This window comes from Pollicipes pollicipes, unplaced genomic scaffold, assembly GCF_011947565.3.
Source record: "Pollicipes pollicipes isolate AB1234 unplaced genomic scaffold, Ppol_2.1 Scaffold_7261;HRSCAF=8764_pilon_pilon_pilon, whole genome shotgun sequence".
Classification (NCBI taxonomy): Eukaryota; Metazoa; Arthropoda; class Thecostraca; order Pollicipedomorpha; family Pollicipedidae; genus Pollicipes; species Pollicipes pollicipes.
In genome coordinates this window covers 43,828,421-43,855,950 of record NW_023597054.1, presented here as the reverse complement: position 1 = coordinate 43,855,950, position 27,530 = coordinate 43,828,421, and the positions used below count along the sequence as shown (strand labels likewise).

The 27,530-nt window shown below is 55.4% G+C and overlaps 3 protein-coding genes across 4 annotated transcripts; 2 read left to right on the top strand and 1 right to left on the bottom strand.

The window, feature by feature from the left end:
* The first annotated feature begins 3,954 nt into the window (after positions 1-3,954).
* On the top strand, positions 3,955-11,967 carry LOC119111489 (doublesex- and mab-3-related transcription factor A2-like). Its single transcript, XM_037235308.1, has 5 exons — positions 3,955-4,024; positions 8,571-8,771; positions 10,032-10,185; positions 11,441-11,739; positions 11,797-11,967. The coding sequence occupies exons 2-5, from the start codon at positions 8,586-8,588 to the stop codon at positions 11,965-11,967; spliced, it is 810 nt and encodes a 269-aa protein (XP_037091203.1). The 5' UTR covers positions 3,955-4,024; positions 8,571-8,585.
* A 1,900-nt stretch (positions 11,968-13,867) lies between these two features.
* LOC119113250 (nucleolar protein 14) lies at positions 13,868-23,697 on the bottom strand. Of its 2 annotated transcripts, none has more exons than XM_037237605.1 (14): positions 23,612-23,697; positions 22,031-22,230; positions 21,553-21,702; positions 20,827-20,941; positions 20,332-20,553; positions 19,785-19,948; positions 19,348-19,508; positions 18,746-18,921; positions 17,486-18,045; positions 16,601-16,764; positions 15,811-16,014; positions 15,183-15,320; positions 14,680-14,835; positions 13,868-14,016 (listed from the first exon to the last, which is right to left on the bottom strand). In XM_037237605.1, the coding sequence occupies exons 2-14, from the start codon at positions 22,220-22,222 to the stop codon at positions 13,926-13,928; spliced, it is 2,493 nt and encodes an 830-aa protein (XP_037093500.1). In that variant the 5' UTR covers positions 22,223-22,230; positions 23,612-23,697; the 3' UTR covers positions 13,868-13,925. The 2 variants fall into 2 exon arrangements, with proteins under 2 accessions (XP_037093500.1, XP_037093498.1); XM_037237603.1 differs by having other exon boundaries at positions 23,574-23,684.
* Positions 23,698-24,080: 383 nt separating this feature from the next.
* LOC119111488 (suppressor protein SRP40) lies at positions 24,081-27,307 on the top strand. Its single transcript, XM_037235307.1, has 4 exons — positions 24,081-24,312; positions 24,762-26,388; positions 26,865-27,034; positions 27,302-27,307. Exons 1-4 carry the CDS (start codon positions 24,298-24,300, stop codon positions 27,305-27,307), a joined length of 1,818 nt encoding a protein of 605 aa, XP_037091202.1. The 5' UTR covers positions 24,081-24,297.
* The last annotated feature ends 223 nt before the right edge of the window (positions 27,308-27,530 follow it).

Sequence of the window (27,530 nt, the reverse complement as noted above, 5' to 3'; positions counted from 1 at the left end):
GTTAAGGTTTATGCTGACGTTTTTGACTTTTATTAGATGTCTTGAATTTAGTGGTTGGCATGTTTATGATAATTTGCATTCTAACCACAATAATTTTCGTTTGTCATTTGTTTCTGATCGCTTCAGCCAGCTATGGGTATGAACGTAGAGTTTCGCCTGGTTCCAAAAATAGGCACGCTAATACGCCACGAAGAATCCGTTCTCCCGCCCCAAACAACGAACAGAGCCAGAATGAATGTTAACACGCGCTCGGGTGGGGCTGGGGTCAAATTGACTCCCCCCCAAGGTTTTTTTTCGGAATGGTTTCGGAGCGGCTTGGCGTAGCCGCGCCAAAATTTGCATAGATGTAGACAACTGAATGGCAGATCGTTTGGTATCAAAAATTTAGCTGTACCTTGTAAGGTTGCTGACCTATGGCAGGTGAAAGTCACACCATGGTTTCAGCGAAGGTAATTTCTAAGGAATCGTTTAACCTGATCCAACAACGGAGTGTTAGACGAAGTCATACATCTCTGAGATAATTTCTTAGGCAACACCACAGTTAAAGGAATAAATTACATTGACCTAGGGTCAGGTATGAAGCACAGACCAAGGTCAAAATAAACCTGGTTTATTACTCTAGGACTTCCTGCATGGCTCAGTTTCAGGCGCCCATTTTGAGTTTATTAATAACAAGAACCGTATTATACACCTTTCATGGACTTCTCAAAGGTCAGAATAGGCCACTGACCTAAAATGACCCAGGTTAACATTCTGCTTTTAAGAACATGCTGTCTAGTGTAATCTGCATTGCTTATTTAAATGCAATTCTCGAAGCGGTCTTCCATGATTTTGGTCATCATGACCTTCAAAAGGTCCAGCAAGGTAATTGGCCTTAAATGAATGTGCGACCTCTTGCTTAGAACAGCTATTTAGAATCCAGAGGCTCTTTGGAGACCAATCTGGAATTTGACACTGTTTGACCTTATTTGACACGAAGGTTATGACCTTGAAACCTCAGGTTCTGATCTGAGTGAATTCACGTACAGGTCGATATAGCGACCTGTACGTGTGTTTGATTCAGCGATTTTGTCAGCCACTCTGTGAATTTGATGTGCCTAGCTCTCTTAGTTTCTGAGATCTCGGGGGGGGGGGTCAAATTGACCCCCACCCGAACGAAGGGAATCCAACCGGCCACCCGGGTGGATGTTAAAGGAAGTGTTCCTCATTTGTATAGGGTTTTGAGCTGAAGTAGCCATTTTGAAGATGATCCGATGCATTTCACAGCTCCATCTTCTTAAGACCTAATATCATCTGGTTTCTGAGTTACATACTCGCCAAGATGTGCAGACCATTTCGTGCAGACTTTATCAATGCCATCCAAGCATGCATGACACTATAGCAACGCCATCCGAATTCTACCACGCCAATGGCCATGCGGCGTTCAAGGTCAGAAAGAATATTATCGTCGAGTGGTTCCAACATAGCATCCGTGAGCACGATTCCCAACCAGCTGGACATAATTGTTAGTTATTACAGAAATAAGACTTGGAATCGAATAACTGAAGAATAGCGACATAGCCAGGCATATAAATGTAAGTAAACTTTATATGCCACGGACAAACACGCAAGAACACCACGAGAAAGGACCGAAATACCAACACATACCAATATTTGGCTCAGCAAACGCTTTCAGCACCGTGCCGCAAATCTCTCAGCGAGTTTGAAGCACAAGTTAGTGTAAGCGTGGTAAGTTTGCACGGCTAGTTTGGTAGCACCTCACCGTCACACAAACGTTTCATGACGCGTCAAACAATGGCGTATTGAGGAGCATAGCTCCTAATTCAAAATTGTGTTGCCTAGAGCCGTTTTTCCACTTAAAGGGAATGCTTCACTTTTGAAGATATTGAAGCAAGTATCAGAGATGATTCAAAAGGCTAACTTTTGAATTTACGTATACCTTTAAGTGAAGAAGACTCCTCTCGACAACACAACTTCTCTGCCCAGTGAACATGCTCCTAAATCCGTCATTGTTTGATTGAGCCATCGTACCTTGCACAATATTGATTCAGAGCCAATTGACGGCCGTTATATCTGGAAATCGTGCTCATGAACGCCAGATATTAACGACTCAACAATTATATTTTGTCTGGCCTTGATCACCGCATGGCTGATGGGATAGCAGAGTTGGAATGACATAACTGTGACGCCATGGATGTCTGAGTGACCTTGAAACAGTCCCTGAAATAGCATGCACATTTTCGAGGGCGTATATCTCAGATACTAGAGGGGCTTAGGTCTTGGAACTGGCTGGGCTGTGAACTGCAGTTAATGATTTTCAAGATCGCTATTTTAGTTAAAAGCCCAACACAGATGTGGAACACTCCCTTAAAAAAATATACCAAAAGTTAAAAGTGACCTTCTTCACCACATCGGATGCCTGCCTCAATATCTTCAAATGTGGAAGGCTTCCTTCGAATTATCTAGTGCCTGCACGTCCAGAATGAACCCCGCGCTGCTGCCGCACCAATGCGTTCCGTGTTGAACCGCGTCTCCGGGGGCCGGTCTCCGGACGCCTCCGGACCAGCCGACCTCCCTGCGGGGAGTGCAGCTGACTCCGCGACCCAGGGGTTTACCCGATTACGCCATCTGCGAGGCATCACAATCATCGGGACGCAAGTGCCCCAGATGAGTGCAGCTGGTTGTGTGCGAGTGACAAAAAATACACAGACCTTTCGCTCACAGAAATTAATGTCTTTGCTTGATAAAATATAAGCCGGATAATCGAGGCTTACAGAACGAGCCGCTGCAAGGAAAAACTTGTCAAAATGTCACCCCGAACAGGTAAATAATGTAGTTGGATGGTGTTAAACTACGAGATGACTTTCATATCTACCTTGCGTTGCATACCTACAGCACATCTGAAGAGGGCTGTCAGTGCCTAATTGCCGACAAAGACACGCAAAACATACTGGTGTCGTTTCTCATTACATCAGTCTCTTATGTCGTCTTTTGTCACTTTTAACCAGGCTTGCTGTAGTTGAATTATGATTGCAGTGGCCACATTTACTAGGCCTCAAGCCCATGTCAATGTGAGAAGCGAAAGCTGGCAGCGATTGCAGAGTCACCCTGCAGCGGACAGGGTCTGCTGGGACGGTTCCTCCGGATCCGGTTTGTGGCTGGGACGACTCCGTCGGATCCAGTCTGCAGCTGGGACGACTCCGCCGGATCCGGTCTGCGGCTGGGACAACTCCGCCGGATCCGGTCTGTGGCTGGGACGACTCCGCCGGATCCAGTCTGTGCCTGGGACGACTCCGCCGGATCCAGTCTGCGGCTGGGACGACTCCGCCGGATCCGGTCTGCGGCTGGGACGACTCCGCCGGACCCGGTCTGCGGCTGGGACGACCCCGCCGGATCCGGTCTGTGGCTGGGACGACTCCGTCGGATCCAGTCTGCGGCTGGGACGACTCCGCCGGATCCGGTCTGCGGCTGGGACGACTCCGCCGGATCCGGTCTGTGGCTGGGACGACTCCGTCGGATCCAGTCTGCGGCTGGGACGACTCCGTCGGATCCGGTCTGCGGCTGGGACGACTCCGCCGGATCCGGTCTGCGGCTGGGACGATCCCGCCGGATCCGGTCTATGCCTGGGACGACTCCGCCGGATCCGTTACCCAGCCGCGTTTGCGCTGCGCCAGCTTCGTCGCCGCCGACGCTCGGTCGACCCCGTCGCCGTCGACGGGAGGGGCGTCGACGACGACGGGCGGCGTCGGCGGCGACGAGTCGTCACTCGTCAGCTGTCGGGCGTCGGTGGCGGTGCGGAGCCGCTCTCTCGTCCGACGCCTCCCCGCTGACCGGGCCGAGTCGCGTCCGGACAGAGAGAGCTGCAGCGCACACTGACAGCACACGAGCTGTGCTGCCCCGCGAGGGGCAGACATTGCTGCGCTGTCCGACCAGGCAGGGCACTCCTGTCACCTCCAGCCGGTCGGTCCAGACAGGGCACGTCTCCTGATTCTGCTCAGCCACCCGACCAGACGTCTGACTGCAGGTACGCGCTGTTTGTGCACGGGCGAGGGAGGCAGCTCTGATAGTGGATTTCGCTAGACCTGAGGAAATCTGTCTCTATCAAGGTGCCCAATGCTGGGATAATTAGTGGCAATGCACCTCATGTTTGTAAGGTGCATCCTAGGCCTCTGCGACGTAACGGGATCCAGGGACGATTCAGCAGATAACCATTCAGACTTCTATCCCTATAGAAAAATAGTCGGCTCGTGATTTTTTGCTCTGAGATCAGGGCTCAAGTAAGGGCTAACGGTTTCGCTGCAGTATTATCGCAGCAATGGACGCCAGACCGAAGTATTGTGGAGCTGGCGATCCGACGCTGCGTCCATTGGCTGAACATCCGCAACGAATTCGCCTTAAAGCTTCCATGCAATAGCGCTATGCCTGCTGGGATGCGACCAGCTTCCCCATCAAAGCAATGAATGCTCTGACAAAGATTCCATCCAAACAACTATTACAAAGCTTAGTAATTTTGGCATGTCGCATTTCCATGCTGTTCCTTTTTGAGGGCACAACGGCACGAACAGGAGGAGTATCCATAACGGCATACCATGTTCAGTGTTAAACAAGAACATAAACACCTCTCGTGTGATCCGATGTCACGAACACACAAAGAAGGTCCAACCTGCCCAAATCTTACTTGGGTCCGGACTCCGCCAATCCCGGTGGCGGACAAGTCTCTGGGCCAGCCGCGTAGCTTCGCAAAATGAGTTGGGGGAGGCGACTGAACAGTGAAAAATTACCCACTCAACCCCGAAAATAAGTCAACAAACAGATCTTTCGCAGACTTGGCCCATTTCCTGCTCAAAGTTGGGGGGGGGGGGGGCTGAAGCACCCTAACTGAATAGGAAAATGCACTCCTGTCCATGGTGGTAATCATACTGATGAACATGAAATCATGGTCGTGTCAGAGCAGAGGCAAAAGTAAACTGTCTCCCAGAGCGATTCGTTTCCAACTGCGGCCGGAGACATCCGTCGACGGCGTCCTGGGCGACGCGACTGTCCGGCGCGCCGGCCGAGGACGGCGTCGCTGGGCCCGTGCGTGCCGGCATACTGTGCCGCAGTGCTCCGCTGTGCGGCGGGTCGGGCGGCTTACCTGGGGCCAAATGTCGGCTGGTCCGTCCTTCGATAATGAGAGAAGGAGAACGGTGCTCTTCAGATTAAGCAAATCATGAGTCGTTTAGCCGGCACTGGTACCTGTGCCTGTGCGTCTGTGTGCCTGTGTAAACCTGTGCTAGCGACCATTTTACACCAATTCCTGCCTAGCGCAGAAAATCACATAATGTGCCATGCGGGGCACCGAGCGCCGACCCCTCCACCGGTATGCCATCAGTAGACGGTAGAAACGACTGAGAGCCGCTCTGTCAAACCACACATTAACCGTTCGTTGCTGAAGTTTGTGTGTCTGTGGTGTGAATGTGTTTAGATCTCATGAATGGTCCCATGCAGCGGACAAAGCACGGCTTTTGCGTCGGGGTGGAACGGGGAGGATGACTGGGCGATCAGTGCTACGATAGATACCGAATGACAGACGCCGTCCGACTGACCGTTTCTTCGCTTGATTAGCAAGCCACTCCCGGCTATTTATTCATGGTGGCTGGGTGTGGTTTTCCATTTTGGATGCCGGGGGACCCACAAGTGGAAATATTTTGTTGCAATTCTTTAGATTTAAGCTCTTTTCACCTCTAAGTATGCTACAACAACCTCCGCTGAGTAAAAGCCGCTTTTATGTTTTCCAAAGTCTAGAAATGTGTGCTTTTTGGACGACTTCAGCTTTCTTACGGGTTATGGTCCGGTCGCCCCTGGAAACGCCGTTGAATATTTTTCTGAGCGGCCGGGGGTGAGCAAACAGGAGCGGATCTAGCCTGGAGTTTGGGGGGGGGGGGCAACCGTTCGTCGCCAGCTGGCTGGTGTGGGATCCGAGGTCCAGTGCATGGTGCCTCTCGCGAGTGCGTAGTAGGGACACCATTCAAGCACCGAAATGCTTTTGAATCTTCTATATAGAGTATGCATGTTTACGAAGCTCGTAACATAAGATATTGCTTTCAAGAGTCAACAGAAATGTTTGATACCGCACCATCAAAGTTAAAGCAGACGGTATGTAGGCGAAAGCTTTATGAAGTTCTGGGAATGTTTGGGGGGGCAAAACATACTCCCAGAGTTTTTTGGGGGGGGCCATGACCCCGTGCCCCCAGGATCCACCTATGTGGGCAAAGGTACCTAAATACTTTAAGTACCAAAGGATGTGTATCAAGCCGGCTTCTTCCGCCCGTCACCATCCATCGTCACATTCATGCAGAACTCACAGGTCTTCGCGGATGAAAAGCACTTCAAACGAAAAACAAATGGCATTATTGGATTGGCTAGGTTAACTTTCTGTCCAACAGGCCTTACGACAGATTTCAGGGTCAGAAAACTGTGCATTTGCGCACCCATAATCGCTTCTAGAAAACTGTACATGTGCGTGGTGGGTGGGTAATCATAAAAATGATTAAAATAATGATGATTTATAAGGTCATGTTTTGTGCGATATTTAGTTGCTGAATAATTTCTGGCTCACGTAGTGTGGCCCAAATAATTCGATATTTGAACATCCGAGAGGCATTTCTGGCTCATCTTTGGATTTTAAATTGCTCAACACGTAATGTCCTTTCCGATGAAGTTCGGTCTGTCTACAAGATCTGATAAGTCTGCATCGTGTCGTTATATCTCTGTAAGCAGTCTCTGTAGACTGTGTCACTTTGAGGCCCGTTTTCAAACACATGTAACGGTGTCGGCACGTCGCTCGCAGTCCGCGGGATCGTCCGTTGCCGCCCGTCACCCTCGCCGGCCGTGGGTCGTCGTGCAGTGTTCCTAAGAGTAGGTGGCTACTCAGAGTAGCCACCTACTCGTGCAGTGTTCCTAAAAGCAGGCGGCCACTCAGAAGCCGGCATTGCTAGGGACGCGTTTTACGTAAAAACACGCGCAATGGATGTCCCGGAGCATACGAAAAGATTGGTCGCCATTGCACAACGTACCGGAGAGGTAACCGCCGAAAAACCCCGAGGCAGCTCGTGCAAAGCCGATCGTTATTTGAAAACGCAGAGGGCTGTGTACAGCCTGTTGGCATCGGATCTGAAACGTACCCACGACAGCCGCCTCATCATGGACCTAGAATCAGGTCAGCAGGTGCTGCGGATGCGCCTTGTGGCCAGATCCTTATCCGTTCCGCTAAAATACAGAGGCTGGTGTACTCATTGCATGACAAATTTATAACCGGGCTCCGCACTGGGGGCTCGGCCATGGCAGTTTTACTATGGGAACGAAACTTCTGACTGCCTGGCCAGCGAAATGGCCGATTTGGACCAGGCCACCGATCCTGTCGACCCGACCACCGCGTAAGTGGTATTAGGTGTAACACTGTTGATTTGGAGCATGTCAGAGTCGCGGCAGCCCGCGCCCAAATGCAACATCCGATAAAATCCTAACCCACTGGGCCTCACCACCGTCTCCCAGCAGCGGATGAATGAAATTTACGTGTGGACACATGGAGTTCAGGCCTTCGTTTTAAGATACGGTTGAATTATCTTATGAAATAGGCAGATTGCTGTTCCCAGAAACCTAGAATTGGATTTAAAATTACTTGCACTAACTACAGATGGGTAATGTCATCGCACTAAACAAAATATATTTAGGACAGATGTTCCCAGCCTTTGATATATGTGCCCCTCATCCACAATGTTATCTTAGAATCAATTCAGCAATGCGTCAAGTCCATAAAGTTTACTTAAGCTTTATTGATGCACATTTAGCATATTATTTAGTGGAGTGGCAATCACCATTTAAACTAGCAGTTCCGCTCTTGATGCGCATAATCAAATTTTAGGTAGGCTCTGAGGCAACTCCTGTGCGTATTCTGGCAACAAAAACTTGTCCCAGCATTCTTATGTTCTGAGAATCGATGTCTTGTTTTTAGAAACACTGCACATATTTATACTACCAAGGTTAGCGTTCATGGTAGAATGAATACAACGTGAAACCTTAACCACACGCCCTTACCAATTGCAAGAGTGTACATATTTGACTCGCTCAACCAAGACACGTGCGTGTGTGCAGTCGAAAGTACACTGAAAGATAGAGGGCGCTGCTCTGCCTCAGCCAAGTGACTAAAGACTGTCACCCTTCTCACAGATTTGTAGTAAATCGCCGGGTCAGTTCTTGGATATGACTAAATCACCACACTCTTCCAAATTTGTCTCCAAATTTCTACTGGGCGCGAAATGTCACCGCTCACAGCTGTCAACGAGATGCAAAACGAAACAATTTCAATGATCACCAGATTAGGAAATTGTGTTTAATTTAACTGTGGTGAACAAATGGCGTATGACACCTGATGGCGGCGAGATTAAAGCCCGTGAGCCTCCCACTCGGCTCCGCTTCGGATTTTTTTAGAACTGGAACTTATGGGAAACGGCATAATTTCGTTTCGGAGTCACAGCAAATTTTTTAACTAATTTGTTTCACTTTTCTTAATCTCAGCACGCTGTCGTTAGGGCTGCATCGTCACCATGGATCACCAGCCGCTGACCTACCCGACCACCGAAAAGGGCGCACGCAAGCCCAAGTGCGCGCGCTGCCGTAATCACGGCGTCATCTCGTGGCTGAAGGGCCACAAACGGCACTGCCGCTTCAAGGACTGCGCATGCGCCAAGTGCAGCCTGATCGCCGAGCGGCAGCGCGTCATGGCCGCCCAGGTGAGTCTGCAGGTAACCAGAGCACCGCGCGGCCGCTGCCGCCTCCGGCTGGGACGTGCACATTAGGCGCCTGGAACTCGGCGCTGATAGCTGTATATAGAGAGCTGAGATGTACCAAGGATGCCGAATGATAGTTCATTACCTTTGTGCGGGCCTAAACCCATTGTCTATGTACTTTTATTTTGGCTTTGATCGCCCTTGGCTTGGCGTTTTAGAGCGGTCTGCACGGTGCGCGACGCGACCATCGGTGCCGTGTTCCGGCCTGTGTGCTGATCTGTGCCCTGACTGGCGAAAGGTCCGTGTCTCAGCTTCCGGGCAGATCTCTGTCCCAGCAGAGGCCCGACTTGCGCCCCCCCCCCCCCCCCTCTCCCCCACATTCGCCCCGATCTGTTCCCCGGTATATGTCCTGATCTATGCCCAGTGCATGTCTCGATCTGTGCCCGGTGCGTGTCTCGATCTGTGCCCCTCAGGCGTCCTGATCTGTGCCCGGTAGGTACCTCGATCTGTGCTCGATAGGCGTCTCGATCTGTGGCTCGGTTTGTGTACCGATCTATGCACCGGTTCTTGTCCCAGTCCGTGTTCGTCTTAACCCTTAACCCTGGTTTGCAGGAATGTTGTACCTCTGTCTCCACCCCATCCTAAAGGAGCGTCCGTCCCACTCTGTTGTGGCGATTTGTTCCATCCCAGTCGGTAAGAGTGCCCGTCCCAGTCTGCGGGAGTTCCCGCTCCCGCTTGTCGGAACGTTACGTCTCGCTCCCGCCTGTCGGAGCGTTACGTCTCGCTTCCGTCTGTTGGAGCGTTGCGTCCCGCTCCCGTCTGTCGGAGCGTTACGTCCCGCTCCCGTCTGTCGGAGCGTTACGTCCCGCTCCCGCCCGTCGGAGCGTTACGTCCCGCCCCCGTCTGTCGGAGCGTTGCGTCCCGCTCCCGTTTGTCGGAGCGCCGCGTCCCGCTCCCATCTGTCGGAGCGCCGCGTCCCGCTCCCGTCCGTGGGAATATTACGTCCCTTTCCCGTCTGTCGGAGCGTTGCGTCCCACTCCCATCTATCGGAGCGTTGCGTCCCGCTCCCGTCTGTGGGAGTGCTACGTCCCTCTCCCGTCTGTCGGAGTGTTACGTCCCGCTCCCGTCTATCGGAGCGTTGTGTCCCGCTCCCGGCTGTCGGAGCGTTACGTCCCGCTTCCGTCTGTCGGAGCGTCCCGCTCCCGTCTGTCGGAGCGTTGCGTCCCGCTCCAGCCCGTGGCAGTACCGTGGCCGCCGCCGCAGGTGGCGCTGAAGAGGCAGCAGGCGGCCGAGGACGCCATCGCCATGGGTCTGCGCGCCGTGGCCACCGGCTCCAGCTGCGCCTACCTGCCGCCCGGGCCCATCTTCGGCATGAACATCACCCGGCCCCAGGGCGGCAGACCCGTGGCCGACACCGGTACGGTGAAGCCGGTGCAGGGGCTCAAGCTCTCGCCGGCTGGCTTCGTGCGCTGTGGCTTGCACGTCCAATATATGACCTGTTGTGTACAAGGGGAGACGCGCAGATCTGTTATTGCCAGACGCACCGCTCGCAGTCTGCATACTACGCCAGAATATTTTTGTGCACGTAGTGGTAGTCACACGTCGCACGGCTATCCTTATTCCACTTTGGCATTGCTCATGTCTTTTTTGACAATCTTGTCCACAACGTCATATGTTCCTGAGCCCTACATGCATACTGGTACCACTCACCGTAGTCCGCTGATTCCCCTCCATGGACCTGCCCGCCCTCTTGTCTCTGACTTGTAGCAGCGTCCCCTCAGGGGGGGGGGGGGGAGACAGCGTTGTCACCGCCGTGTCCGCATTAACGTCACCCCAAATCCGCGAAGGCTAATATTCCCGCCTGTCCGCCATATGGCTCATGTAAAACAACAACACGACGAGGATACTGTGGCCGGCCGCCGGAGCTGACTGGGCCGGCCTGAGTGGCGCCCTGTTTGCGTAGTCCGTGGTCGGTGATCCGGAGTCGCGGGCGCCGGCGACCCTCCGCTGGCCGGGCTGCGGGCGCGCCGCCCTCCCGTCTGACAGAGCACACTCGCTCAGACACCGCGGCGGCCCATGCGCCAGCTATTTGACCCGCAAACAGGGCTGTGTCATGTCAGGGCATGGGTGTGATGCATGTAGTGTGAAGGTCAAGCATCATTTTTCTACACTGTTACCCAAGAACAGGTAGCCAGGAGCTACCCTCCTGTTCCAGCGACGCAACAAATCGTACGTTAACGCCAGAAAGCATAACATCATGTCGCGTCACCCCCATTTGCGGGGCTGGGATGTAGTTAAACGCTAGTGTTTTTGGGGGGGCATCAGGGCATCACAAGGCACTTGAAGTGGAGCCTGGTTGGTGGCCTCGTCACGGATTTGGCCGACTTACCGCTGACAGTAAAGCGCAGCTAACGGTTGCGTTCCTGTGATCCGACATCGTGCACTTATAGGCCCGGACGGGCACCAGAGGCACCTGGACACATAATACGGATTTGAAATACCGATCGATTACAGTTCACGATTGCCCGAATATGACATCAGTTCGTTGTATGCTATCCTGCCGCAACACGTCAAATGCTTCAGCCAGCTTCGGCCGATGTCGGTGTTCAGCTGTCGTGCCTGGGATGAGGGTCGGTCGGCCGCTAACCTCTCTCCGCTCTGCTGGCCACCAGAGGCGGAGTCAGCCACCAGCGACGAGGAGTGCCGGGCGCCGGAGTCGGCGGTCGACGCCGGCAGTGACCAGTCAGAGCCGGCCGACCACAAGCCGGCCGTCGAGCCGGCCGGGCCCGACCCGTCCTGGTTCAGCCACATGCAGATCCTGCGCCGCATCTTCCCCTCGCAGAAGACAGGCGTGCTCGAGGAGCGGCTCGAGGCGTGTCACAACGACTTGATCAAGACGATTGAGCACTTCATCGGCACGGGCAGTCGCGTACGACAGCAGCTGCTGCGGCCGCTGCAGGCGTCGTGCGCGGCCGGGCCGCCGCTCCTGCTCAGCGGCCAGCGCTCGGCGTTCGTGCCGCTGTGTCAGGCGCCGCCGCCGCCGCCGGCGCACCAGTCGCGGCTGTCGCCGTTCTCGGTGGAGGCGCTGCTGTCGCGGCCGATGCAGCCGCCTCCGCTGTACCCGCCGTTCGCGCTTCTGCCGCCGCCCTGGCACCTGCGGCCGCCGCCGGCAGAGGTCGCCGAGCGGGAGGACATGTGACTGCCGCTGGAGGGCGCGCACGAGGGCGCGCAGCGGTGCTCCGTGGGGCGGGATCGTGAGGACATGGAGCAGTCGATCGCCGTTCATGAGGTGGTGCGATCTCCCCAGGACCGCGAGGACGCGGGTCAGTCATCTGACATTCATGGGGACGTGGTGCGGTCTCCCCTGGACCGCGAGGACGCGGGTCAGTCGTCTGCCATCCATGAGGACGTGGCGCGGCCCCCATATGATCACTAGGGCGTGAGTGGGTGGTCCACTGTTCGTGAGTGTATCGAGCAGTCGTGCATTGCTCACGGGGACGTGGGCTGAGCGTTTACCGTTGGTGAAGGGCGCGGTCCCCTGTCGACCCCGAGGACGTGGGCCGACCGTCCGTCAACGGAGAGGACATTTAGCCGCTGTGGCCGACTATGAGGGCATGGCACGTCATTACGGAACATAACGCGGAGAAACCGCCGATGATGTGGATCTGGTGGAGTCGCTCCCCGATCATGAAAACATCAGACTGCTACGCGTCAATGACGAGGACATGCTTCTGCCGCCGACCAAGAAAACCTGACCAGTGACCACCACAGCAGCTGTGGTAGTTACTCGAGTTACTCGAGAGATTGCAAACAGTATTGTGGGGCCATATACGCGTACTGCACCCACCGCGTTCGTCACAAGTCAGAGGTTGGAGAGGTGGGGGTGGAGGGGGAGGGTATCGGGACCTCGAGAGCGTGAGGCCGCCAGTAGTGGCAATCGCAGCTCACAGGGGGACTCCTGGCCATCCACCTGTCAGCCACATCGTCCTCATAATGCTGGCGTCTGAGGACGGCCGGCCAGACTTGATCGAATCACGTGGGCTCCGGTCAAGTCAGGCTCAGAGGGGACACAGATACACACTGCGCTCTGCTCCGGCCGGCTCAGAACTGACGCGGGCTCCGCTCGAGTCAGGCTCAGAAGGGACACAGATCCACACTGCGCCCTGCTCCGGCCGGCTCAGAACTGACTGGCGTTATGTACATGGTGGTCGTGTTGACAAACTGCGACTGCCTGTCCGTCAGCAGCCTATGTCGGCGCACTTGTCGTGCAGCCGAGCGTGCCGATGATGCAGATTTTGCCCCGTTTATGGGTTGTTAAAGGTAGCCAAGTGTTTGCATATCGTCCCACATTGTGGCAGGTTTTGTGGAACTATTCATTGTGTATGTTTCTCGCAGATTATGCAAATATTTCCCCATTGATCACTGTTTACATTGGAGAACAACGCACTTAGTAGGACCGATCTGCGGCCATCAGAGGCGGAAGATGATCGCCATTCGGAAACACATTGTGCTGCATACAGGTCAAATCATTTGCACACAACTCCTCGAGGCAACACGTTCTTGCTGAGGGATTTGCGTGATCGAGACCACTCAAGCCCTTGTGAAGTTCCTACCGTGGCGGCCATCTGTCAGAACAGCTCCGACATCCAACTGGCAGTGGCTTCACGCCGATAGCAGGAGAGCGACCAATGATGAAAAGATGCCAAGGGAAAATGGAAACGAACATTAGCCAACCAAAGCAACGTTATAGACCATCGCATCAAAACACAACAGAGCGACCCCTTACCCTGAAGTAACCATTGCTGGGATGAAGTTGGCACCCAGATGGATTTGACTTTGTTCAATATATTAATTATGTCCACATTCTCTTGAGATGAGACGAAAACGCATGGAATAGGAACCCACCTCCCTTGAAAGGTAGACGCGTTCCAAGCGCGGTCCTTCTACTTGGGGAGCCATCAGTCAAGTCTTCCGTGACGGATTATGGCAGATCAGCGACATGGCAGGTTGCGAGCACTACTTCCACCGCACGCCTATCGCCCGCGCAACACACCACTCTTCCAACACTTTGGTTGTAAGAATAACACACCAGCACCAGACTGAGCGTGTATTTCCTCCATAACAAAACAGGACAGGCCCAGCGATAGCTATGCTCGATCACTTTTGACGCTTCATGCGCTTGAAGTCACCCTCCTGGTTGGCCAGGGACGCCATCAGGTCCTTCAGCTTCCGCTTTCGGTCGTCGTCCCTGAAACACGAGGCTGGGTGTGAGCAGCAGCGCATGTCTGACTTGACCCCGCCCCGGGGAGGAGTCGGCAGTCTGAGTCCACCCCCGGGGAGGAGTCGGCAGTCTGACCCCTCCCCTCCCCAGGGAGAAGTCGGCAGTCTGACCCCTCCCCTCCCTAGGGAGGATCGACCCGGCGGGGCCGCCCACCAGCCAGCCGCTGAGGTTGAGCCAACCAGCGTCGAGAGGTCCACGGTTCGGCAGTTAACCCCGTGCTTATCAGTGGGTCGAATCAGATGCTCCCGTCGCATCTTTTGTAGGGCTTCAAGGGCGTGTAGAGCAATATGTAATGTCAACAACACAAACTAGACGGGCGACCTGTGGAAACAGGTCCAAACACGCAAATACGATACGGATTTGCGTGTTTGCCCCATCCACGGCTAAGAAATCGGGTGTTTACACTATTATCTATGTAAGATCCATGTTACACTATGGTTTCATGGTGTGATATACTATGTTTTCACGCTATGGTTTCACACTATGTTTTCTACTGTTTTCACCAGCCATACGCTATGTTTTCACCAGGCCCTAATCGGTGTATCACGACTGATCTCGTCCGCAGACGACCCGACGGCAGCCAACCGCAGCTCCCTCCCGCGCCCCCGTCGGCGCCGCGGCCCTACTCACTTGGTCTTGATCTCGGTCAGCTTCTGGCGCGCCACGAAGGCGTTGTCGCGGCGCACCTCGCGCACCGTCGAGCGCATCTGTCGCTTGTACTTGTGCACCAGCTTGTCGTGCTCTCGCTTCTCGTGCGAGCCCGGCCGCCGCCGCCGGCCGTCAAAGCTGCCGGACGCGGCTCGGGTCAAGCAAGCGGCATCGACACGTTATAGATCCGGGATATGACACGGGCCAGCTCATATGTCACATGCCCGTGGAGACTGAAAACGCCGGTGCATATAGCACACGTCAGGGTACACCACGGCCCGCCGCATACAGCACTAGTGAGACGACAGAACGCTTTTTGGAGGATAGGTACCGAACTCAAGACTATCATCCAAGTAACGGGCCACAAACAGACCAGCACATATTCCGAATTGGCAAACCGCTCCAGGAAGTTAACCTATTAACCAAAGCCATCACGTTGCTGCGACACATGATGCGACCAATGCACAGTTTCGGTAGCCACTTACTTCTCTTCTATAGCAGGCTCGTACAAACGGAGGGGTTTAGGTCGTTTTTTATTCTTTTCCAGGGTGGTTTTCTCAGAGCTAATCCCTTCTAGTGTGTTCAGACACGCCGTCCACTTGTTGCGCAAAACGTCGGGGTATCTGGGAAAAGGAACGATATGTTGATCAAAACATACGTCGAGCACGGCGATCGCAAAATCATCATCCACGTAGAAAAATGGACGTCAGCACCTTTCTCAATCACGCCCTGCTAGCGCAAGTGGTAACTAAACGAAAATCAGAGCTAGCTTCGCCATATTATGAAGGATGACAAAAGAGCATGATCACCGTAACGTGTTCGTAAAACATACATGCTTGCAATGCCAAAATATAACCATCTATATAGCCATCTAGCCATCTATAGCCATACGCAATCTTAAGATACCCTGATCTATACCGTACCGAAACACCGAGCTTTACATCTACCATTCCGTTGCTAAAGTAACTATGCCGCGCTCGCGCCAAGCTGTCCTCCCTCACCGACCCACGATCACTACCGTAGGTGGAGGTCAAGTGGTCAACACAAGTGTTCACCACGCGTCCCGGGTGACCCCCGGACCGTGACCATCCGCAGCCAGCTGGCGCAGCCCACCTCCTGACGTCCACGGCGGCCATCATAAGCCGGAGCGGGCCGAAGATCTCGGAGGCGGCCGGCAGCTGGCCGTGCCGCTCGGCCAGCTGGCGCACCAGCGAGGCGGCCACGTGCAGGCAGGAGGCGCGCGCTGCGTCCGTCAGCGGCGCCTCTGACTCGACGGCTGACAGTGAGAGCAGCGGCTCACACGGCGCGCCGGCGCAGCTGCCGGAGAGCGGGGCAGGTCAGCGGGGGAGGGGCAGCGGCTCACACGGCGCGCCGGCGCAACTGCCGGGGAGCGGGGCAGGTCAGCGGAGAAGGGGCAGAGGACCACAGAGATCACCGGCGCAGCTGCAGGGAGAATGGGGATTAGCAGAGAGAGATACACAGAGGCTGCCGGCACAGCCGAGGTGAGGGAGGGGTGGTAGGTCAGCAGATGGGAGAGGGTAAGTCAGCAATAGGGAGAGGGCAAGTCAGCACATGGGGGAGTGCAGGTCAGCAGATGGGAGAGTGCAGGTCAGCAGAGGAAAGTGGTCACCAGCACAGTACTGATGACACACAGAAAGGGCGAGAGAAGGGTAATCGAACACTGGTGACAGCAGCAGGACCTCACGACAAAACAATGGCACATCGACTGATTTGTCCATTGCATTCACATTCAAGCAGGAGCGGCGACACCGTTAGCCGTCCCACGTCACATTATGCACACCTATCTGCTCCCCTTGTCCTACACGCCCAGTCGTCCCATGCCTGATGGGCTCCTGGCTGGGAGCCAGAGCCCGGCAGCCGGCAGCGGCGAGCCGTTGCCCACCTGGTGGTTAGCTGCAGCAGGCTGGAGTGGGGTCCGCGCGGCAGCTGGGGCAGCAGCACGTGGCCGGCCAGCGGCGCCTGGCGCTCGCTGGGCACAGCCGTGAACAGCACGCTCTGCAGGAAGCCGATCACCTCCGGCACGTAACGGCTGGCCAGGCTTGTGAACTGCGGCGGGCGCGAGGTGTCTCGGTCAGACGCGCCACGTCACGGCCGGGACGGCGGCGCGCCGCCCGTCGCTCGCGCAGAAACGCCAGCCACCCGCCCGCGGTCAGCCACGTGATCAAACAGGTTAAACGAGGGATGTCCCACCACGCTATTTGGGTGCCGATGTCGAGAAGAACTGTCAGATGAGATCTTATCAAAGAGAGCGCAACGTTTCTGGCCCCACATAAGCTCGTCTTTATACCGGTTAGACAGCAACGACAGCGGGCGTAGTAGAAGTCATTTAGGAGACGAAATGTTCCCCAGCAGGGCTTTTTCAGTCCCATAACAAAGCGAGACATCGCCGAGCGCCCCCCCCCCCCCCCGTCCCCCAGCGTTCCAAAATTCATCCAGTGGGGTGTTAAGGATGTAAATATATATTCATGCCACCAGAACCCTGCCTCTCCAGCGGTCCCTTCTATTGGCGCTATCTGTTGGCGCTAATCTATTGCCTTTTGACCCCGACCTGGACATCTAACCTACCCAGCCCATTTGTCAAGCCTGAAGCATATAAATACTGGTTTGACAGCCGCGCGGTTCGATGCTGATTGGCCAATTTTGAGCAAGGGGAGGACCACAGCCAGTGAGCCCAAGGCCGGGGTGTTATAGCATGAAAAGATATCGACATCCATGCCACCCCAGTGGCCGAATATTGGAACACTGGACCCCCCCCCCCCGCACTGACCTCATTCAGAAGCGAGACGACGAAGAGTCCGGCGGCCAGCTCGCGGCGCGAGGTGACGCGGCACTCCGCCAGCATCTGGCACAGCATCAACATGGCTGGCATGGTGACCGGGTGGCGGCGGTCAGAGCTGGGGAACAGCTGGCCACACACCCGCAGCGGCAGCAGCGTCTCTAGGCCCGGGAAGGAGCGTCGCCGGCGCCGGCCGTACGCCGCCTGCCGCCGCCGCAGCCACGCCACCCAGCTCAGGTACGCCGCGTCGCCCAGCCGTTGCGTCAGGTCGTACAGCAGCGGAACGAGTGCGTCCACCGCGCGCAGCGCCACCTGTCCGCCGCCCGGCGAACCGGTGTCTGCCGCGGCGCCCGAGCGGCGGCAGCAGTCGCCGATGTAGCGCAGGAGCATCTCGTACAGGGAGATGAGCAGCGCCTTGTTGCCCGGCGACAGCTGCGGATCCAGCGACGTCACAAGCTCGGTCAGGTGACGCGTCTGCTCGAGCGGCAGCAGGGCCCGGAGGGTGGCGCTGAGCTTCTTGTAGGTCGGAAGCTTGGCTTTAGGGAGCGTGACTGAAAACGATCAAAGGTAGGGTCAGGATCCTGTAAACGGAACGGTGGTTTCACTGCCTCCCAATACGATACATCACATATGCACGACAAGCTAAAACTGAATACAGTGAGACACGACCTGAACAATATGACACGAACTCGCAACTTCAACGCCATGTACTGGTCTGCGAGTTACGAGCAATGCGTTTTTCCGTTATCGAAAGCGGCAACCAGTTAGAACAAAACTTGCTTGTGAATACCGATGAGATGAGATTTAGGTCAATAAGATAAGATCTAATGGCTATCTGCACCTGATGATTCAAGACGCCGCGAAGGTACTCCGTGAGAGGCCGGCGTTTAATTTTCCATTGGCAATTTGGTACCTGAGCGCAGGTATGATGTCCTTGCCGACATGACATATCCTGCATGACGGGACACATGGCCACACAATAAGACGTTCCATTTTCAAGCATAAAAATTCATCCTCGCGCGTCTGTTGCGGCCGTGCCGCTGCAGCCAGAGACTAACCTGTCTCAGGAGGAGTCTGCTCAGCCTCCTCCTCAGCGTCACGCTGCCGCTGCAGCCAGAGACTAACCTGTCTCAAGAAGCGTTTGCTCGGCCTCCTCCTCCGGGTCGCGCTGCCGCTGCAGCCGGAGACTAACCTGTCTCAGGAGGTGCCTGTTCGGTCCTCTCCTCGCTGCGGCTGCAGCCGGAGACTAACCTGCCTCAGGAAGCGTTTGCTCGGCCTCCTCCTCCGCGTCGCGCTGCCGCTGTAGCCGGCTCTGGCGCTTCTTGGCCTGGCGGCCCGTCAGCGGCACGTCCGGCAACTCTGACGTCACCACCAGCTGATCGCCGATCAGCTCAAGACGCTGCTGCGGCTTGGCGTCCAGCAGGAACCTGCGGCGACAGGCGGACGGCGCAGGTCACAGCAAGCTTGCGGCAGACAGGGCCGCGCGGAGGGTGGCTACTGAGGACGGATGGCTACGGCACAGATGGGGGATGGTATACAGGAACGAGCGCATGATACTGACCTCTCATCCCAGGGAAGCCCGTCTAGCATTCTGAGACAGGTCGTGACAGCCCACAAGAAACCCGTGCAACCGCATGCCAGGTATGGGACGAAACAAATGGTTTAGGAGCATGAAACATTATCTTCTTACTGACGCGAGCATCGTGCCCGGCTTTCCCACATCGCTCACAGGGGCCACTCTGTCCAGCCGTTCTCTCCCCGCCCCCTGGCTATCCCGTGCCCCCTCCCCCCAGCGGCGGTAGACCCTCTCGAAACAAGCGCCCCGCCGGTGCCCCGCGCCCGCCAGCTCTCACCCGTCGTCCAGGTCATCGGCGCTGCGGTGGACGGCCGGCCGCGCCCCGCCCGCCTCCTCCGGGTCAGCGCGCATGCGCAGCTGGCGCGCCTCCTCCAGCAAGCGGAGCCGTGTCGCCTCCTCCCGCTTCACCTCCTCGTCCGTTTTGGTCCGCTCCGACGCCTGCCAGGGCGAAGGCGAGTCACAGAGCCGCGCACAGCACGCAGTAGGATGGGGCGGCGAAACGGTGCACAGAGCGACCGTTTGATCCGTAAATAGGCAACATGACTCACTCACGATCTTGCTTTGTGCTTGGAGCAAACACACAGACCGACGGTCAAGCAAGGTCCTCGACACGTTACAGTTGTTGCGTTACAGTCAGGTTACGGTCGCGTTGCAGCTGAGCACCGGTCGCTGACCACCGAGCTGCGACAGCCGGCGCTGACGTCACTGACGTACCCCGACGCGCGGCTCGAAGGCCAGCTGGCGCACGAGCATGTCGTACTCGTCGGAGGGGTCGGGCGCGGCGGCGGCGGCTGCCGCTGCCGCTGCCGGTGCCGGTGCCGGTGCCGGTGCCGGCTCGGGGCTCGGCTCTCGCGTCCGCTCTTTCGCCCGGGTCGGGCCTGTCGGCAGGCGCCACGACGGCTCAGGTCGCGCGCCGACACGGCAACACCTCGCACGGCCCACGCATGGCCGCAAGCTGACTGAATGGATAGTATGTTTAGGCGGTGTTGTACCGGAGACTCACCAGACGCCCGTTTAATTAATCTAGTTGGGGTTGTTGATAAAAATGCAGTACTACCGGTGCCATGTTGGCCAACATTACATACAATCACGTCGAGGTGTGCTGCGGCTTGCCAGATGCACTTCAAACACCTCCAATAAAACCGCGGCCGACTGTTTGCAAGAACTGCCTGACCATGGCACACACCCAGCCGCTGGGAGTCTTGCCAGCCTCCATACCGACCGATCTACTACCCGTCATCAGGAGGACCCCTCTACTCACGCATGAGGTCGGCGTCCTTGAAGATCTGCATGACCTGCTTGTAGTCGTCGTCCAGTTTGTCGGTCATCTCGAGCGTCTCCTCGCGGGCCTTTCGCGCGTCGTATTTGCGCTTCTTGCTGTCGGCGATCATCTGATCGATCCACTCCTTGCGGCTCTGGGCGGAGTTGGGGCCGCCCGAGGCCAGCAGTCCGCCGCCGAAGTGGGCCGACTTGACGAACTCGGCTGCGGGGCGGGAGCCGTTAGGGCGAGCGGCGCCACGTCACGTACCGCACGATATCAACGACCGCTGGCGGGAGGCGATCCCGCAAAACCGGCACCAATGAAGGCCCCAAACCGAGCATTACATCGCCAGCAGCCAGCAGAGCTGCGGCAGCGACAGCCCTGTCTGCCCGCGGCACGCGGGTTCGCGCTACGAGCTGGGTGACGCCGAGGGAGCTGACCGGGGCGTCCCAAGCTGCCGCCGAATCGGACGGACCCGACGCCGCGGGGGCCTACCTCCGAGTGCGTCGTCGCCCTCGTCGTCGCTGCGCGGGTCCTCGTATTTCTCGATCTCGCTTAGCGTCTGGCCCATGTGCGTCAGCTCGGTGGTCTCCTCCAGGTTGAAGAGGGTCTGCCGGCGGCCGACCATCTGTTATCATCATTGCCTCAGAGGACCTTGTGATACACCGCAGCCAGGAAGCATTGCTGCTTTAGGGACGTGAGTGGGACGCGATTCGGGCTTTCCACAGAACTGCTTCAGCCATCCGAAGAGCGCTGTCCTGATAAACATGAGCTACCTCGTCACGTAACGTTGAAGGGTCTGACAGAACCTAATAATGACTTTGTTCCAGTCAGGCCAGATAAAATGCACGGATACACTCGTATCAATTTTGGGTGAGATCCCCGCGCAGATTAAAACGCGACGTTCTTTCACTGCAAACGTGACCATGCCCGATTGTAGAGCGACATCTGATCTGGGACAAACAGGAGATGTTGGATTGAAAGCGATGCCCCTAGTGACCGCTGCCAGTCGAGGGCTCGGCTTCCCTGTCAGGTGCATCCGAAGTGCACTGGATCGTGCGATCATCGTGCGGTGCGCCGACAGCTGTTCAGCACCACTTGTGAACAAGGTCGTCCACAACATTCATGTTCTGCCCACCACGTGACCCTTAAAGCACCACTCTCACTGCCTGCTCACCCTTAGATACAGACGGATGATAACTTAAGGAGATCCCGACCCACCTGCTTGTTTTGCTTCTTGCGTTCGGCGGCGAACCTGGCTGCCAGGCGGTCCTCCACCGACATACCCTTGGTCTTCTCACCAATGCGACGATCCAAAAACTCATTGGATTTCGTCCTGGTTTTCAACTCTCGCAGCAACGTCAATTTCCGCTGTAAGAAGCATGTCTTTAGCAGCATGAAATACAAACACGTCATATGGCTGGACCTTATGATTGTTCGGTGTGTGATTGCCCCAATTCATGTCACAAACTATCTGACTGATAACCCACAAAATGCTGCCAAAATAGCTATCCAAATAAAAACACAAGAAACCTTTAAGAGGGCAATCTGGCAGGAAACTTGATGGAAAGAAGCCTAAACAGGGGCGTAAACCAAGACCCCATTAAAAGAAGAACCTCCCGAGGGCGACATCTGTATTGATGACTGATACTGAAGACCGAATCTATATGCAGTGATTGTAAGTTGCGTAATCACCCACCTTTTTCAGAGCCTTGGCCTTGGAGATCCCTGGTTTTCCTTTCTCACCAGGAAGATGTTGACCCAGGACAGTATGCTTTTGTTTGTTGAAATGGATTTCAAATGGATTAATTGCCCTTTCCTTGCTCTTGATGTTAGCTACTTTTTCTGCATGGCCCACTCCTTTCTTGCCTGGTTTTTTAGTTTTTGCCATTGCTGATGCTGAGGAAAGTGAGGGGTTTGGTTTGCCCATGTGGATTCATAGAATGGATGGGTTTGAAACAGTACACACCAGACAGATTGAAATTAACCCCTGCCTTAGAAGATATCAAAATCAAGTTCCAGGCAAGGGCTGCCGAGTTACTCACACCAATAACTCTGTGTTACTTGCATGTGCAGTTTTCATTGAAATAAATGGATTCCTACTATGGTTTATTTATCGGCTTGGCTGGGCAATATGACAAATTGGTCATTAATGCAAGCGAGACTAACTGACCAAATGCAACCAGAAATACCTGAATCTGAAAAAGTCACTAACCAGTCAGCAAACATAACAGGCTGGACAAAATTTTGTTGTGGCAATGTGGTGCAAACTTGTTTGAGCTAAATTTCAAATGAAAAGCCATCATTCTTTAAGGTTGCCACTTAATGGTTAAAGCTACTGGGTTAAACCCACATGATGCAGATGACTCCATATTGGACCAGCCATAGAAGTTTTGGGCATAAGAAAACTCTGACAAGCTCTATGGCTTCCATATGTCATGTCAATAATGCAAGATATTGCTGAGGTCTACTGCTCCTAAAGCTACCTGAATTTAAAATATGTTGCTGGTATTAATGGTGCTTTGCAAGCTATCTTAATGAAGGTATGGTGAGCAATTATGATTTCCTGAAAAAGGAGCTGCATGAACCAGCCTTTGGAACAGAGAACTAAAGTACATGCAATGCTATGCTTGCATACCAGATATATACACACACACAAACATACACTGCCAAACACAATGCAGTGGCAATTGCATAATAGCAACATAGAAAACTCCTTATGACACATCAGTCACATGAAATGGAGTCAAGAACAAGAAGAGATGACCAGTGCAGGGGATCAGGACAATATTTTATAACTAGACAGGAACAAACCATCGAGAAGTGTGACGGGCCAAGCAACATTGGAAGATATCAGAAAAAATGGTAACTTGGAGTGTTTTAAACCATTTTAAAACAATTCTCTGCTAAAGGGTCAATCAAGACATGCTCAGAATGATGATGACTGGAGTTTTAGGGCACATCAACAATGCTTGGAATGAATACATGGCCATCCCGAGATCAGAATGGAGCACATGGTAGTTAGGAGCCCTTACATATGTTAAAAATATTATGATCGTCATAAGCTCTAGTCTTACCTATTGATGCTGGAATAAAAGATTCAATAATTTTGATGCATTATTTCATGTTACTTAAAGTATGTCTAAGTGACGCTTACTATCTGAGCCCAAGGACGTCACCCCATGGCTTATAACCATAACCTGTAGATATCTACTTACCACCAGCGAACAAATTATATTCACCTCAAAGAGCTGCTTCTCAGTTATTCCATCCGACCGACCTTCAGATCAATCGACGTTCCCGGATGAAGTACCAATCACAAGTACCTCTTGCACGTGCTCCGCATCTCCCAACCCAACGCACCGCTCCTCCACGTTTCCGTTCCGCGCACACGCGCACACTGGCACGGGTCTCCGTGTCTATCCTGCGCCGTGTTTGAACTTTCCACAGGAGAGAATATGGGCTCCTATTTGTTGGCACTTCCAAAAACAGTGAGGGTGCTAAATAGCGGACGTGTGACTGTATTTCAACCTAACAATTCCGAGACCCCATCACAGAATCCAATTAAAATGGAATGCGTTGGAATTCGGGATCCATCCTTTTGATTCAGGCACATATCTGCTAAACAACACGAGCGAAAAAGGTTTTTGGCGCACCGAAGAAATATTTCCTAAATATATGAAGGATCTGGGAGCTGTGTTCCAAAACACGGCTTGCACGATTTGGCTTGCATTTGCCGTAAAGTCGGGATTGGGTGCCTATATGGGTCATTGAGAACGGTACCGAGATCCCGTGATCCACAACTCATAACCAGGTGACGGGGATGCACTTAGACGAATAAAGTAATGAAGTGTGGACATGGAAAATGGTGATGCGTTCTTGCGATGGTTGGAGTGACAGGGACGCTCGCGGGACGAGGGGAAATGGCTCAACCATGAAATAGGTGTTTACACCAAGGCCAAGAACATGACAAGCGTTCAGGTAATGCTGCCAGCCCTGGGGTTTCTTCTAAATCTTGTTGAAGTCTGGAACTCGAACAAATAAATTAATATTTAGCGTTTAACAAAATGTCTGGTAAATAAATATTTAGCAATTCACAAAATGTGTGCAACTATTTCACCCTGGGATGCCTGGATGTGTGTCTCATTATTTATTGATAACTTTGACCAGCTGGTGTAAACTCAACAGGGTAAAATAAAATGGAATTTGTGTGATATTGTTGTGATAGTCAAGATGATTTATTTGTGTACCTTATGTACCCAATGTGGTTCTTATTTTAAATAATGAGGGCTGATTTCCTCACATTTCTTGAGCAGACAGTTGCTAACATGGTTTCTAATATTACACAAATTGTATTATTTGATTGATGTTGGTGACCTTTCATTGCCAGTTTTAAACAGCACTCATTGAGTAAGTATTCATGCTTTCAGGATTATCTACGTGAGCTCCGTGCAGCTCGGAAAGAGTTTGCAGCAGGCAGCAAACCTGGCACTGCAGCCACTACCACTGAGCAGCACATTGGTGGCTCTCCTGCCATCAGCCGCTCTGCCGCCTCGCCATGGCTCAAGTCGCCAGCCGTCTCCAAGCCACTCCCGTCCGCGCCAGTGCGCGACGGTGGCGGAGGTGAGCCCGCGTTGGTTCGTCAGGGTGCTGGCCGGGGACGACCGTCCGTCGCACCAGCGAACTCCCCGGCAGTCCGTGGCACCGGCCGAGCAGCCGTTGCTCCGGCACCGGGGAGACCGTCACCAGGAGCCGCCGGAGCCCGGGGCGGCGAGGGCCGCTCACCCGCCCGCCCGGTGAAGCCGTCGGCGGCCGCCGGCGGGAGGACGCCGCCCGAGGACGCCGACAGCGACACCGACATCAGCCACCTGATCGACCAGCTGAGCCTGAAGTCGCCGGCCAAGGCGGCGGCGCCGCGGCGCGGCAGCAAGATGGAGATGCTGCGCCGCAAGTTTTCCACCTCCAGCCCCACCAAGTCGTGGGCTGACCTAGGCAGCAGCGGCGGCTCACTGAGCCGACCGCGCGCCCGCTCCTCGGTCAGCATCCGTGACGAGAAGATCATCCTGAGCGGCATCTCGGGCGACGAGGCGGACGCCACCGACTCGGCCCCAGAAGCGCTCTCGTCCGGCGACTCGTCCTCCTCTTCCTCCTCCTCCTCAAGCAGTGTGCCGACCGAGCGTGCCGCCGCTCGCCGGGCGTCCTCCTCCAGCTCCATCCTCACGGAGCCGGCAGCGGCAGCGGCGGCGGACGCCAGCGGGGCGGCCTCGGTGTCCAGTTCCATCCGGACCGAGTCGGCGTCGGTGGGCCGGCGCCGCACGCTGTCCAGCGCCGACGTGCCCGAGGAGCTCAGCCGCACCATCACCTCGGTGCCCACCGGGCCCTCGGCCGGCACCGACGACTCAGATTCCAAGTCGGACTCGGACTCGGACTCGGAGTCAGCGTCGGAGCCGGACCTGCACTCGCACCCGAGGCCGCAGGCGCAGCCGCAGCGGGAGTGCGAGCGGGAGCGGGGGAGGGAGCGCGAGCAGGGGACCGGCACAGAGTCTGAGGACTCGACGCTTCAAGAGGAGGCCTCGGATCGCTCAGCTCGTCGCGAGCTGAGTCCGCTGTCCAGGAAGCCTGCTGGTGCCTCCGGTGAAAAGTCCGAGCCGAGTGTCCCAACGACGCAAAGCAAGCACGTTCGGAGCGCAAAGCGCGCTTCGGGCCGTCACGGCGCTCGTGCTAAGAGAGATCGTCCCTCGAGCAGTGACCATCGGCCCGCAAGTGCTGGAAAACAACCGCACGAAGAAGCCAGGGCCAAACCAGCGTCAACAAAGCGCCAGCACGCCGAGCGGACTTCAAGGAACCGCGGGGACCCGTCCGCCGAGCGCGGTTCGCACGGTGGCGACAGACGCAAGCCGAGCCGGGAGGCTCGAGTGAGGCCGGCCTCCGACCACGAGCGGCGCCGGCGGCGACGCCAGTCCAGCTGGCCGGACGCGCAGGACCGCACCGACGCGTCCGAGTCGCTGGTGGTGAGCTACCAGCGGCGCGTGGCCTACTCGACGTCCAGGGACTGTCGCCGCTGCCGCCGCCAGGCCTGGCACGCGCCGGCGCCCGTCACCGTGGTGGTGCCGCAGCACGGCGGCCGGGCCGCTCCCACCGGCACCGGTCAGTGCGCGCGGTGGACAGCAGTGCTGGCCTGCTGCTGGGTCAACTGTGAACGGGAACGGAACCGAGGGCCTTGGTTGTGAATGGGTGCATTCCGGGGGTGATGTTAGACGGGCAGCGAAAGGTCGTTCTTAGCCATGTCTACTGGAGTAGAATCATTTGCTAACCAAACCCTCTCAGTTCGATCAAAACTACTTTGCTTCCCCGGGTACGCTAGCGATTGGATGCGGAAGAAGCATAACACGGACGCATATATCCTTGTTAACTCTTCCCGTTGTCATCGAAAGAGCCATCGTTCATCGCGAAACGTCATTCGGTTGCGCGCCGAGTACCAGCTGGCGGTCTCCCGCGCTTGTTCTTGTCAGCCGGACCGTGTCTGTTCCCAGTGTTCGTAGACGACGACGGCGACGACGAGCCTGTCATCACGGCGATGCTGGTGCAGCAGATCGCTCTCACCCGGCACTTCCTGGCGACGCAGCAACGACTGCGCGACGCACACAGTCGCCTGTTGCGGCAGACCCAGCGCCAGCTCTGCACCGGTCGGCACGATCTCAAGGTGGGGACGCCGCGTTCGTTTGCCTGCCCGGGCGGGCTGCAGACGGCAGCGCCATCTGTACGCGCACCGGACGGTCTCAAGCTGGGAACGGCGCCAGTACACACATGACGGGTGACGATATAGGTGAAACAAAGTCTGTCCCTCAGTTCTGCTAGCGTCTTACGAAACGAGCTGACAGCGGTCTGAACTGATTCCTTTTACCGCGAACATCACACAGGTGGATCTATCATGCGATGCCTTTGTTCGCGGACCGGCGCACGCCCGCAGAGATAGATCCCAGACATAGATCGGATCCATCGCGGCGCGTATGGGTTCATATGCCGGGTTACCTGCTGTATCTTGAGCTCCAGCTGGAGGCCTCGTCCTGGCTCCCCGTCGCGTTTTGCGCGCTTCCTGCTTGATCAGCCTCCAGAGGCCGGTGATAGGACGAGGCGGGATGCGGGGTGCAGGGCGCATTTATTGCACGTACCTCAACAGGCACTCGCCCCTCCTCCAG